This window comes from Eretmochelys imbricata, chromosome 3, assembly GCF_965152235.1.
Source record: "Eretmochelys imbricata isolate rEreImb1 chromosome 3, rEreImb1.hap1, whole genome shotgun sequence".
Lineage (NCBI taxonomy): Eukaryota > Metazoa > Chordata > Testudines > Cheloniidae > Eretmochelys > Eretmochelys imbricata.
In genome coordinates, this window is record NC_135574.1 from 65,589,887 (window position 1) to 65,604,899 (window position 15,013).

Genomic DNA, 15,013 nt, shown 5'->3' on the forward strand with positions numbered 1-15,013 from the left:
TGGTTGGGGTCCCTGATACTGCATTCTGGAGCACTGGGAAGTTCTCCTGTACATCAGGATGGTCATCGCCTCCTCTGATCCCTAGTCTGGTTCTTCAGGCCAGTTCCTTCGCTTTCTGGTGTGGTATTCCTCCATCTTGGGCCCTCCTTCCCTTATATTCTCAAACATGTCCACATTACCTATTCCTTAACTTTTCTCCAATCAGCATTAAGCATTTGTCTTATGTAACCCATACAATACGCATACACAAACTTTAATTTAGGAATCTATAGTTGTGTCTAGACTTTTCATGTCATGACATTTCCATGTCACCCTGCTCCTGGGTTTTCCCAGAAAAAGGGGACTTTTGTCATTACAGGTTTGTGTGTTTATTATACTAATTAACTTCCCTTTTACCTAAAATCTTCCAACATAACATCACCTTTGTCCTGTCAAAGTTACATTATTTTAATCAAATCAGCCAATCTATGTAAGAGGCGAAGAACTGGCAAAACCACATGCATTGCCAAGCAAATTTAGGCTGAGGGCTTGGCCTAAATGTTACCTCATCTAAACTCATTCACTATCCATAATTATAAATTATTAAAGTATACCTAAAGGCCCTTAATCTTACCATTTAGCAATTCTTCATCTTAAATTAGTGTGTATATATATCATAACCCCTCTACTTGGGGGCAGGGTAGTGTTAAAGAGCACTTTGACCCCAAAATGTCAATATTTTCTTTGTATGCACTTTTGTGGTAATTGTGTCTGTCCCAGGATATTAAAGATCCATGGTGAGTGAGGTAATATCTTTTATTGGACCAACTTCTACTGGTGAGAGACACAGGCTTTCGAGCTTACACAGAGCGTTTCTGCTGACCAACCATTTTCACGTCATTCAGCACTTTGCCTCAGTCTGCTGTCTCAGCCATCCACAACAGTTCAGATATGCCTGAGGCTCTTGGGCCACATGTCCACTTGCATGTAAGTGGTCCAGTTTGTAAGGTTGCACCTTCACTCCTTCCAGATGTGGCTCAGGACAGCTTAGTTTCAATGGGAGCTGCGGGACGTGCTCGCCGCCGCTTCCCGCAGCTCCCATTGGCCAGGAATGGCAAACCGTGGCCACTGGGAGCTGTGGGGGGCCATGTCTGCGGACGATTAACATAAACAAAATGTCTCGCAGCCCACCAGCAGATTACCCTGATGGGCGGGCCGCATGCTAAAGGTTGCCGACCCCTGTCCTAACTAGACAGAGTGTATATTTGTGGGGTGGGGGCTGGAGAACCAGGTAAAGGTCAAGGGTAGTATTTCTTCCAGACAGACTGAGAGGGGTTATCAAGGATACATGCTCTCCCACAGAGGCTATAAAAATAGCAGAGTTCAGTAAACCTAAAGTTCATTCTGGCAAGATGATTAGATAACTTAAGTTGGATAGCTGTGTCTTTGTGTGACAGTAGCTGACATCCACATTTACAAAATGACAAAGCTTAATTCCTGCTCCCCAGTCTACTGTAAATAACATCCTGGTATTATAACCAGGTTTGGCTAATGTGGGAGAGTAGGAAGCCAAAGACTGCTTCCTAATCTGAATATCCCACATGATAAAGCATATTGATGGAGATGTAAAGTTATCCTCTGTCCCACCCCCACAATCCAATACTTTTAATTCTAAAGAAAATAACAGCCCCACTGAGGTAACTCAGAAATGATTTTGTTTAATTAAAGACAAATTTTCTGGTTTTGGGTGAATAACTTTTCATTTAACCTCAGTGAAGGGAGAGAGCAATTACCTCAAGTACACTCCAGAACCAGTATATAACTTGCTCGGATGAGCAGAAAGCTTGTGTGCTGTGAAAGTCAACATCAATCAATCAAACAAAAAAAAATCGCTGTAGTTATTTGGGTTCATATATCAAAATTTCTGATTGGACTGAGAAATGGTGTAGCCTTTTGTGTGTTTTTTTATATTCCTTATTGTGTTGGATCATATTAAAGAAGTTCTGTATTAAAATCACAAATGAGTTTGATTCCCCAGAGTTTAAATTCCAGGGTATTACTAATTAAGAGGTCTCTTGGTTTTTGGTACTTTCTCTCCCTGTATGTGTGAAACTTGCAAGCTGCTAATTGTGTTAGTACATTCTAAGACAGAGTCTATTCTCAAAGCAATTCACAGAGAGAGAGACTCAAAGCAATACTCTAACAACAGAAACAGCACCCAGAGACTCCCCACCCTTTTGTTGTATTAACAATTGTGATTAAAATAGAGATAGAGGATGTATGTGGATGGATGCTTGGTGTGGATAATAACTGAATGATCAGGGAGGTGCCAGCCTAAGAATCCAGTGTCCATCGGCTGAAGAAGGCGTCAGGTGGAAATAACCAGAGGACCCCCGGAGGGCAGACTGGAATCCACCCAACAGCCTCAAGAATGGGAGAACCAAAGAACAAGATAACATCTTGGAGCCGTCAGGAATGTGCTATCTGCTGATTGATTCAGCAACAGCATGATGAAGCAATTCCCATAGACTGGCATAGGAAGAAATTCCTATAAAAATAGACTCTAAAAAGTGAGAACTTTGGGGGTCTGCAAACCAACTTCCAGGAGCATCAGATGAGCATCTGACAAGGCTCTGCTCCCTCCTCATGTCCAGGCCACCTTGCCAGTGGCTTGGCATGAGCAACTCTAAGGCTGGTAACTATGATAACAACCTTGCAGAACCTGTGTGTGTGTGTGTGTATGTGTGTATGAATGAATGAATGAATGAATGTGTGAATAAATATGAGATTGAATGGAATGTTATAACTATAACTAACTGCTTACTAGGATTCTTTCTGTATTCACAATAAATGTGGTATTTTGCCTTTTTCCCTTTAATAAGATCCTGCTGGTTTTTATTTTATTGGTACAACAATTGGTCATGAAGTTTGGTGTGGGAGGAGACGTGGCACCTATTTTTCAGCCAAATCTATGTGATAGTTATACAATTTTGGAAGAATTAAAAAAAAAAAAAACACAAAACCTTCCACCTTCCAGCAAAATTATGCATAGAATCTGGAACATCTGAACTCATCCAAGTGCTCATGAAGTTGTTAAGATGCATTGCTTGTTGGTGCTGTCTGCCTGCAAAGGGTGATGTGATCTGGCTAGAGTTTCTCTGTGGTTCTGCTAACAGCTGTTAGTGCTTAATTGTTCTCTGGCATTTTACAGTACACTTCAGAAACAGCCAAAATATCTTAAAATTTTAAACACAGACAAAAAGGCCTTTTGGATAAGATCTCAAATAGTAAAATAGAACCCAGAGTTAAAGGAGGTGGATATCGATATCTGTTTGAAAATTTGGTTGCTGATTTTTTTTTAAAATTTGGGATTATAAAATATAGAAATAGCAACAGAATGGCTTAAAAGCTCTTAGAAATGACGTTATTCTATGTGCCATCCGTCTGAAAAAATGATAGAAACTGAGAGAGCTTCAGAATATTAAGATCCTTAAGTGGAAAGTAATGTTAATATTTTAATTATATGTAATATTTTTTCCTCAGATAACAAATGCCATCAGACTGCCAACCACAAAGAATAAAAAATCTATGAGATTTTTCAAATTTACAGAAAATGCACAGTTGAGGATTAGGGCAAATTCTTTGAAATTAATGTGATCTTTATCAATAATGTTCATTAAAGTTACTGAGCAAACAGATGTAAAGGCTGATTATTGGAGAACAATTTATTTTAGGGGCAGTCAATAGGGGGACCACGGGCCAAATCTCGACTGACAGACACTATTGAGTGGACCACAAAAATCTTTTTATTTACTTATTATAGTAAAAGCTGTTTTATCTGGCATGATGGGAGAGTGCAAATTAGAGAAAAATGCCAGTTAACTAAGAGGGAGGGAGTTCGGGTGCGGGGCTGGGGGTGCAAGAGGGGGTGCGGAGCGCAGGCTCTGGTATGGAGTTTGGGTGTGGGAGGGGGCTTAGTGTGCAGGAGGGGGTGCCGGTTGCCGGATCCGGGGGCCGCTTACCTTGGCCGGCTCCCTACAAGCGGCGACCTGTCCCAGCTGCTCCTAGGCAGAGGCACGGCAGGTGGCTCTACGCCCTGCCTCCATCCCGTCCTGCCCCGCCCAAACACTGACTCTTCAGCTCCCATTGGCTGGGAATGGGAGCTGTGGGGGCGGTATGTGCTGGCGGAGGCAATGCGCAGAGCAGCCGGGACAGGTCGCCGCTTGTGGGAATCCGCATGAGGTGAGTGGGGATCAGCCCCGTGCCAGAATGAAGATCAGAAATGCCAGTTTATAGAGCTTCCCGGTTGGTGAAGTGTCGGATAAAACAGGTTTTGCGTTGTGAAAAATTTTCCTCTGGAGTCTCGATGTTGGCTTGACGAAGAAATTTTCACCTTGACAAAAAATAGACTACCCCTAATTTTTTTTTATTAAACAGGGAATGTGTGTAAAATAAGACAAACAATGTCAGGGATGTGTTTCTTTAAACTTTTAAAGTGGGAGATGAGATTTAATGTAGCAGAAAAATGTGTTTAACACTAACAACTGCAGGGGGTTACTTTGCTCCAGTGTTCTCTTAATTAATTAGGACTAGAACATTCTGGGGTCTAGAGAATGTTATGCTCTTGCCGGTACGCCATACTGGACCGGACCAGCTTACTTTCACCTCTGCCATCAGCCCTTCTGGTCCTGAGCCTCCTCATATCCATCCTTCCTGTGTTCTTAATTACCAGACACCTGGACTTTCCCCCTCTGGTTTGTCGCCCCAAAGATGTGAAACCAGTCCCCCAGTTATCAGTTCACTTGGGCCCCCACGCTCCACATAGCTTGCATAACAAACCCTGCTTGGGGTAAAAATAAACAAAAGGTTTATTTAATAGAAAAAGATTCAAAGATGAAATAAGAGACAGCAAACATACAAGTTATACAGTAAATAAACGGACAAAACTTCAGGCTTTATACTTCTGTATTAGACAAAATCCCTTTTCTAGTACAAGTTGCCTGTTGCCTTTGAACAGTTTCCTAGCTTACACCCTAGCCATGGGGAGGATCCAGTATTCACAGACAGCCTGCCATCTTTGAAACTGTCCCTCAAGTTCTGGAAGAAAAGTCCAGTTTTAAGCCACCTGTTTAAAAGGCTCTTTTCCCTTTCTCCTGGCATGGAGACTCATGGTTTTGGGCAAACACCTGGCTTGGTAGGTGCCACTCACTGTCCTACTGTGAGGTGGAGCCAAAGTTTAAGCCCAGATCTCTCTCTCTATAAATTCATCATGGTAGCCTTTATACATATCCCATAATGATTATTAAGTTTAGAACATTACAAGCTTTCGTAAGACCCTAGTCAACATTTGTCTAACACAATAATATTATATACAATCAGTTAATTCAGCTGCTTATTCTGTAGTGTCCAAACACCTGTTCTCCCCTTGGGGTGTCTGGACCCTGACTGTCACAGTCACTTCCTCCATGACTTGTCAATTATGTCTTGTAGCTTAATACACAAATCCAATTTTCTTCTTTTCCAACTACATGTATCAAATTGCTCTGCATACCAGTGCAAATTTAAAACTGAATTGAATAGGATGATCAGGCATTGTAGTGCCTATTTTACAAAAGGAGACTAAGAGCTTGGCATATTTAGCATCGCAAAATGAAGGCTGAGATGAGGGGTTATGATTTCTCTCTATAAAAGACAAATACATTTGGGGTAAACACCAGGGAGAGAGAGGAGTTATTTAACGTCATGGTCAATGTTGACACAAGAACTGGCCATGGGTACATTTAGGTTGGAAATTAGAATGTTTCTAACCATCAGAGGAGTAAGCTTCTGGAACAACCTCCCAATAGGAGTAGTGGGGGCAAAAAACATAACTGGTTTTAAGATGCAGCTTGGTAAGTTTATGAAAGGGGCTATGATAGGGTTGCCTACAATAACAGGAGACTGGACTTGATGATCCAGGAGGTCCCTTCCCATCCTATGTTGTTGTCAGGTAGTGACTGTTTTGGCAGTCAGCCTTTAGCGGAGGAAGAGGTCAGTCAGTATGTCATAGAAATCGTTAGCTCTAAGATGAATCAGAGCAGATTTATTTTAAATCAGTGGTTTATATCACCAATTTTAACCATGATTTAAATCAGCAAGTATGACATCTTGATTTAATTAATCAATTTTAATCTTGTTTTGCATCTTGCACTTTTAGTTATTTTCCAAAAGGAAAGGTTGATTCTCATTGGTTGGTAACCATCTAAACAGATTGAATTGCAACTAAATGTGGTGCTTCTTTTTGCTAACCAGGAGGATACATTATATTTATATACATTTTGTGTTTCAGTTTTCATCAAAAAGGTTAGTAGCAATTGGACAATCTAACTTAATGAATGCCAGTGAAAATGAGGTAGGATCAGAGGCTAAAACAGGGAAAGAACAAGTTAAAAATTACTCAGACAAGTTAGATGTATTCAAGTTCCCAAGGTCTGATGAAATACAGCCTAGAATACTCAAGGAACTGACTGAGGAGTTATCTGAGCCATTAGCGGTTATCTTTGAAAAGTCATGTAAGATAGGTGAGATTCCAGAGGACTGGAAAAGGGAAAATATAGTGCCATCTATAAAAAGGGAAATAAGAACAACCCGGGGAATTACAGACCAGTCAGCTTAACTTCTGTACCTGGAAAGATAATGGAGCAAATAATTAAGCAATCAGTTTGCAGACACCTAGAAGATAATAAGATAAGTCACATTCAAAATGGATTTGTCAAGAACAAATCATGTCAAACCAACCTAATAGTTTTCTTTGACAGGGTAACAAGCCTTGTGAATAGGGGGGAAGCGGTAGATGTGGTATATCTTGACTTCAGTAAAGCTTTTGATACGATCTCACATAACCTTCTCATAAACAAACTAGGGAAATACAGCCTAGATGGAGCTACTATAAGGTGGGTGCATAACTGATTGGAAAACTGTCCCCATAAAGTAGTTAGTGGTTCACAGTAAAGTTGGAAGGACATATCGAGTGGGGTCCTGCAGGGATCAGTTCTGGGTCCAGTTCTGTTCAGTGTCTTCTTCAATGATTTTAGATAATGGCATAGAGAGTACACTTACAAAGTTTGCTGACGGTACCAAGCTGGGAGGGGTTGGAAGTGTTTTGGAGGATAGGATTGAAATTCAAAATGATCTGAACAAACTGGAGAGGAGGTCTGAAGTAAATAGGATGAAATTCAATAAGGACAAATGCAAAGTACTCCACTTAGGAAGGAACAGTCAGTTGCACACATACAAAATGGGAGATGACTGCCTACGACGGAGTACTGTGGGAAGGATCTGGGGATCATAGTGGATCACAAGCTAAATATGAGTAACAGCGTAATACTGTTGCAAAAAAAAAAAAAAAAAAGCAAACATCATTCTGGGATGTGTTAGCAGGAGTGTTGTAAGCAAGACACGAGAAGGAATTCTTCCGCTCTACTCCGCGCTGATTAGGCCTCAACTGGAGTACAGGCAGTCCTCGACTTTACAACATTTGACTTACGTCGTCAGTGCTGTTCATTGTTTATGAATTCACACCCTGATTTGACTTACGACAATTGGTTTTGACTTTACGACACTTGGTCCTGCAATGGAGTGGATTGCGGTTCTAAGTTACAACGTTTCGACTTACGACGCAATTTTCAGGAACGAATTGTGTCATAAATCCGAGGACTGCCTGTATTGTGTCCAGCTCTGAGTGCCATATTTTGGAAAAAGTCCAATGAAGAACAATAAAAATGATTAAAGGTCTAGAAAACATGACCTATGAGGGAAGATTGAAAAAAAAATTAGGTTTGTTTAGTCTGGAGAAGAGAAGACTGAGCAGGGACATAACAGTTTTTAAGTACATAACAGGTTGTTACAAGGAGGGAGAAAAATTGTTCTCTTTAACCTCTGAGGATAGGACAAGAAACAATGGGCTTAAATTGCAGCAAAGGCAGTTTAGGTTGGACATTAGGAAAAGCTTCTGTCATAAATATAAAGGGAAGGGTAAACCCCTTTGAAATCCCTCCTGGCCAGGGGAAAGCTCCTCTCACCTGTAAAGGGTTGAGAAGCTAAAGGTAACCTCGCTGGCACCTGACCAAAGTGACCAATGAGGAGACAAGATACTTTCAAAAGCTGGGAGGAGGGAGAGAAACAAAGGGTCTGTGTGTCTGTCTATAGTCTGTCTTTGTCGGGGATAGACCAGGAATGGAGTCTTAAAACTTTTAGTAAGTAATCTAGCTAGGTACGTGTTAGATTATGATTTCTTTAAATGGCTGAGAAGAGAACTGTGCTGAATAGAATATCTATTTCTGTCTGTGTACCTTTTTTGTAACTTAAGGTTTTGCCTAGAGGGGTTCTCTATGTTTTGAATCTAATTACCCTGTAAGGTATCTACCATCCTGATTTTACAGGGGGGATTTCTTTATTTCTATTTACTTCTATTTTTATTAAAAGTCTTCTTGTAAGAAAACTGAATGCTTTTTCATTGTTCTCAGATCCAAGGGTTTGGGTCTGTGGTCACCTATGCAAATTGATGAGGCTTTTTATCCAACATTTCCCAGGAAAGGGGGGGTGCAAGTGTTGGGAGGATTGTTCATTGTTCTTAAGATCCAAGGGTCTGGGTCTGTAGTCACCTAGGCAAATTGGTGAGGCTTTTTACCAAACCTTGTCCAGGAAGTGGGGTGCAAGGTTTTGGGAAGTATTTTGGGGGGAAGGACGCGTCCAAACAGCTCTTCCCCAGTAACCAGTATTAGTTTGGTGGTGGTAGCAGCCAATCCAAGGACAAAGGGTGGAATATTTTGTACCTTGGGGAAGTTTTGACCTAAGCTGGTAAAGATAAGCTTAGGAGGTTTTTCATGCAGGTCCCCACATCTGTACCCTAGAGTTCAGAGTAGGGGAGGAACCTTGACAGCTTCCTAACTGTCAGGATAGTTAAGCACTGGAATAAATTGCCATGGGGGGGGGGGGGTGTGGAATCTCTGTGCTCTAAGAATTTTAAGAGCAGGTTAGACAAACACATGTCAGGAATGGTCTACATAATACCGAGTCCTGCCATGAGTGCAGGAGACTGGACTAGAAGACCTTTCGAGGTCCCTTCCAATCCTACGATTCTATGATTTATTTAAACAATTACATAGTTTAACTTACATTTATTCATATTCTTAATTTTTATGTTAGACAATGGTGAATGATGCATTTCTTACGAGGTGATTAATTTTTTACTTGAGCTTTGTGTCAAGCTCTATTTGGATGGAAATTCAAAGTCAATTTAAAAATGGACAAAAACAGCATTGTAAAATTGTGTTTATTCGTTAAAATATGCTGGATACATAAGAAAAAAGAGTTTATCAATGTTTCAAAACAAGTTTTAGATGTAAAACTAACTGATTTATGAAAGAAAATAATTATGGAACCGATTTTTTCTGGCCACTGTGTCCTTCAAGATTTTAGAACAAATAAAGCTCAGCTACGAATAAAAAATGTGTAAGAGGAAGTGGAAAACATCTTCTTCAACTCCCAGTTGATTTCTTAACTTTGAATGAACTAGTCATTCAACTGAACTAGTTGAATAAAGTGAAATGAAGAAAATATTCTTTCTGTACCTGCAGGAGATTACTGCCGTCAAAAGATGGTTTAGCACTTCAACAAACTCTGGTTCCAGGTGCGAAGCCAGTACATTTCACCAGTTTAGTGGTTTGGCAGCAAACATATCTATGATTTTTATCTACCCTGAGATTCATTGATAGTGCTAAAGATGTCTGTATGGAAGCAATATTTTTACATTTCCTCCTGTTTTGCAGGTTTGAGGTTCAATTTATTCTCTCAGAGCCAAAAAAAGAAGGGACCGGCAAACAGGGAAAAATTTCTTCATCTCTCCTTTCTGAGTTTGTGAAAAGAAGCAAAAAAGACTCCAAAATACTTATTTGTGTCTGCGGTCCAGCACCTTTCACAGAGCAAGGAATACAGTGAGTGTAAAAATAATTATTCCTGTGCCTGAGGTGAACTGTATAATTTTACCCCCTTTTAGAATTTCTAAAAGGTACTTTGAATTTTCCTTATATGCAAGTTAAAACCATTTTTGTAAATGTTTGTGTTTATTAAGCAGTAGATAGTTACAAAAGGATAGAATACAATCATAGGGAAAATCTTGTTTTTTAAACTAATGTTCCATACTACTATGTGTCGTTCTTTTTATGTCATATAGGTTACTAAAATTTTAGGACCACATTAGCTTAAAACGTATAGAAACATCCATTCATGCAAATATTAACTACAGCCCAAGTTTCATCAAGTTGTTAAAGCTTTTACTCTTAGCAAAATATCACTTTCCAGTTATTTTTTGTAGCTACGTCACACGTTTTGGTAGATCTAAGTGCTGTTTAAGAATTTTGAAATTTACCACTTTCTCCAAATGGGATTATGTCTCTGATATACAGGAATTACTGAAAAGAGCTGTCTGAGTGGTGCCTGTTTCTGACCGTGCCAGCTGAGTCAGAATTGAATTTGAAGGTGTTGTTCTGTTAAAATCTTGTGGAGACATTAAAGCTTTCAGTGTATTTATATTCATTTTATTGCCGTACTAAAAACACATGGAATATAAAAAAGAAAAGATGCAAGTTTAAACAAGCACATCCATCCTCCAGACATTGGGCCAAATATCAATGCTGGTTACATCTCCTGAAGTCAGAGCAGTTTCATAGATCTAACAAAATATTGAATCTGACCAATATATTTTGTCTCTGAAATCTTTAAACAAAAACAAACACCACAAAACAGTGGGAACTAAATCTGAAATACTTCAAAAATGTTACACATTCTTTGGTTTTTTAGAACTGGATACTGCACAAAAATACTAAAATGATGCTATATGTATGAATTTCTGTATGGACATGTCGTTTGTTCTTAATGTATTTGCATAGCCAGAGCGATTTCAGCATGTCATCTTTTGGAAAAAGAGAGAGACTGTTGCTGAACTGTAAACTGTTCAGCGTTCCCTACATGTGAAGTAACAAATTTGATTACTGATTTTCAGGTTTCTGCAGGATCTTGGATATTCCAAAGAAGAGGTCCATAGTTTTACTGCATAAAGCAACATTGAGGATATGACAGTTTAATTCATCAATCTTCATTATTTACATTCATAAATAAGTTTAAATTCTTAAAAAGAAAAATATTTTGTATGCATTAAAATTTGACTCTTGGTATGAAAATATTTCTTGAATGGCATGTGCATTTGAGGTAAAGGAATTTTATACTGTTTTCTTGCTTTTGTATTTTTGCTAATACTTACAATTCAGCTAGGATATTAATTTATTGCAGAGGCAAGTAAATATGTACAGTCCATATTAGATATTTAATTTTGTTAGCCTAGAACTTTTTCCTTCTAGATCTGATTTATTACCATTCTAAGTACTGATTATATAGATTTTTACTTGAAACACTTTTCTTTACTGTAAAATGTCTTAGCAATACTGTCTGAATTTATGTATTGCACTGTTAACTCAGGTAAATGATCACTTACACTATGTTCTTATTGATATTCTAAAACCGTGTTTGACTTTTAAGTGATCAAAACATGTTGTTGTTCTTGTACATAATATTGATAAATAAGGTGCTCCATATGTATGGCAAACTGAGTAAAGATGCACTAAGTAATAAAAAGGTAAATAATGGATTCTTGTTACACATGATGAGTGGAGTATCACTGTCATATATGGTAAAGTGAAAGGCAGATGGGAAGGATGGTCCAGTGGGCAGGGCACTAGCCTAGGACTTGAGAGTCCTGGATTCAAGTTCACCCTGCACCACAGACTTCCTGGGTTCAAGTTCATGCTGAACCACAGACTTACTAGCAGAATGCTTCAGACGTTTTCTAATTATAGTAATTAATGGTCCCTCGACTGGTTTAACAGTTGCTCTGTTTGGCTTGATAGCTGGTGTTTGAACCAGAGTATACCTTTTAGAAAGACCTCCAATTTTGATTTAGGCCTAGTCTACATGGAAAAGTTTCATCGGCATAGCTACATTGGTCAGGGGGTGTGAAAAAGCCACACCCCCACCTCTGTCTGAGGGGTTGGAGCAAATGTGGTGTATCTTAGAGCTTGTATACATGTAGGCATAGTTATACTTACCTACGTGCCTCCAGTTTTCATCCAGACCACACTACACAATCCATTGTCTACAGCCAAGCTCTAAGATACAACCGCATTTGCTCCAACCCCTCAGACAGAGGTGGGGGTGTGGCTTTTTCACATCTCCTGACCAATGTAGCTATGTCGATGACACTTTTCCATGTAGACCAGGCCTAAATCAAAATTGGAGGTCTTTTTAACAAGTATACTCTGGTTCAAACACCAGCTATCAAGCCAAATAGAACAACTGTTAAACCAGTTGAGGGACCATTAATTACCTTCAGCCCCCAACTAAAACCTCTCCAACGCATCATCAAGGATCTACAACCTATCCTGAAGGATGACCCATCACTCTCACAGGTCTTGGGAGACAGGCCAGTCCTTGCTTACAGACAGCCCTCCAACCTGAAGCAAATACTCACCAGCAACCACACAACAGAACCACTAACCCAGGAACCTATCCTTGCAACAAAGCCCGTTGCCAACTGTGCCCACATATCTATTCAGGGGACACCATCATAGGGCCTAATCACATCAGCTCCGCTATCAGAGGCTCATTCACCTGCACATCTACCAATGTGATATATGCCATCATGTGCCAGCAATGGCCCTCTGCCATGTACATTGGCCAAACTGGACAGTCTCTATGTAAAAGAATAAATGGACAAAAATCAGAAGTCAAGAATTAGAACATTCAAAAACCAGTCGGAGAACACTTCAATCTCTCTGGTCCCTTGATTACAGACCTAAAAGTTGCAATTCTTCAGCAAAAAAACTTCAAAAACAGAGTCCAATGAGAGACTGCTGAATTGTAATTAATTTGCAAACTGGATGCCATTAAATTAGGCTTGAATAAAGACTGGGAGTGGATGTGTCATTACACAAAGTAAAACTATTTCCCCATGTTTATTTCCCCCCACCTACTGTTCCTCAGACGTTCTTGTCAACTGCTGGAAATGGCCCACCTTGAATATCACTACAAAAGGTTTTTTTTCTCTCCTGCTGGTAATAGCTCACCTTACTTGATCGCTCTCGTTACAGTGTGTATGTTAACATCCATTGTTTCATGTTCTCTGTGTAATACAGTTCTCCCCACTGTATTTTCCATTGAATGCATCTGTTGAAGTGAGTTGTAGCTCACAAAAGCTTATGCTCAAAATAATGTGTTAGTCTCTAAGGTGCCACAAGTACTCCTTTTCTTTTTGAACTAGATGGATCGTTGGTCTGACCCTGTATGGTGGTTCTTATGTGCTCTAGTTTAGTGTAGCTAACCTAATTTCAGGTCCTTCTATTGTGGGTAGTCTGATTATTTGTGTCTTACTTTATCCCATATTATCCAAAATTTGCATCCATAAATGTCTTTGGTATGTCTACAGTGCAGCTGGAAGTGTGCTTCCCAGTGCATGTAAACACACATCCTAGATCTGCTTGAGCTAGCATGCTAAAAATAGCAGTGTGGCCACAGCAGCACGGGTGTTTGCTTGGGCTAGCCACCTGAGTATGTACTTTTGGGATGAGGTGTGATTGAACTCAAGTACTTGAGTTTTTGCTGGCTGTCTCAAATATTTTTTTTCTGAATTTGCAAAATTCTGTAAAACTGCTTCTTACCAATATACACTGAGGATTGTAAATGATTTTCAGCGAGAGAGAGTAGTATTAATGGTAACGCATGGTTACTGATCTCAAGGGTCATAACCCTGGGACTTGATCGAGGAAGGAGCTGTGCACGCTTGTGAAGTTCAAAGCACCCTTGACTGCTGTTGAAGTCAGTTGAAAGTGATGGTGCTCATTGCACAGGAATGCCCACACTGTGCACCCCCGAGTGAAAAGGAGGGGTCTTACTGTGTTAGGTGGAGCCCAGCCTATGGATTTCATCACCACATTTTGCCACCTTTGGCAGGAAGGGGAGTTGCCCCTAATCCAGATGAATTTCTGGGCTGTAGGTACATGGCCACTGCTATCTTGAATAATGCCAACATGTACGTATGAAATTCTGTGTGTGCCTTCAAATCTTCCACTATACCTTTGCTTTGTTATTTGAGGCAACAGTAATTTATCTCCATTTTACATATGGAGAAATGGAGCTATTGACTTGTCCAAGATCACACAATACATCTGTGGAGAGCCAAGGGTAGAAAACAAATTGTCTGACCCCCTCCCCTTCACCACCACCTGTCATTTAACTTCTTGACCATGCTGCCTCAGTGTCTAGTTTCCATGTCTAGTTGATCACTGAAAACCCTTTTAGAGCACAAACCTATGAGTAGAGGCACCCTAGTACATGCCATCAATGTTTCAGTATCCTAGCTGAAGTCCAAATCTGATCAATCCTTTAGTCAGAGCTACTATTCCCAGTTCTTTCCTCCAGGGCACTACAAGTATTTTTAATATAATTTCTCCTCCTACTACTCCCCCTCCTCTCCCCATTTCCTTCTTCCTAGCACAATTTCGGGTTTAGCAAGCTCAAGTTTCAACACAAGCGTAGGTGTTTGGTTCCCATGGAGCCAGTTTACTGTCATCCCACACAAACTGGAAGCTGGGTTGCTGTGGCAACGTAGATAAGAACTTCATTTAGGATCATTAGAACTGTCAAATCAATGCTGAACAATGGCCCATCTTGTCCTGTGTCTTGTCTCCATCAGGGGGCCAAGGGTGGCTGCTTCAGAGGAAGGTGTAGAGGTGTCCATAGCGCAAATAACTGCAGTATGTTAAAATTGCAGAAAATTTTAGTTTATGTATTAAAGCAGAAGTGATGATAGCCTGTAAAACTTAATTTTATCTCTTTCCTCCATATTTTGTTGTCTTTTGTTGTTCCCTATGAGAAGTCTACGCATGTTTATGGTGAGTGCTGACAGTCTACCAAGTGCTATACTAGAGACAGAAGGCATGGTCCT

The 15,013-nt window shown here is 40.0% G+C and overlaps 1 protein-coding gene across 6 annotated transcripts in view; it reads left to right on the forward strand.

The window, feature by feature from the left end:
* The window catches only part of CYB5R4 (cytochrome b5 reductase 4), an 83,898-nt gene extending 72,220 nt beyond the window's left edge, over positions 1 to 11,678 (forward strand). For 5 of the 6 annotated variants that reach the window (XM_077812760.1, XM_077812761.1, XM_077812766.1 and 2 more), the window contains 2 exons: positions 9,789 to 9,953; positions 11,021 to 11,678. In XM_077812760.1, the coding sequence (XP_077668886.1) occupies positions 9,789 to 9,953; positions 11,021 to 11,075 (220 nt within the window). In that variant the 3' untranslated portion in view covers positions 11,076 to 11,678. Of the gene's footprint in view, positions 1 to 9,788; positions 9,954 to 10,424 lie in introns of all 6 variants that reach the window. The other variant, XM_077812764.1, reaches the window with a different exon arrangement.
* Positions 11,679 to 15,013: the final 3,335 nt, after the last annotated feature.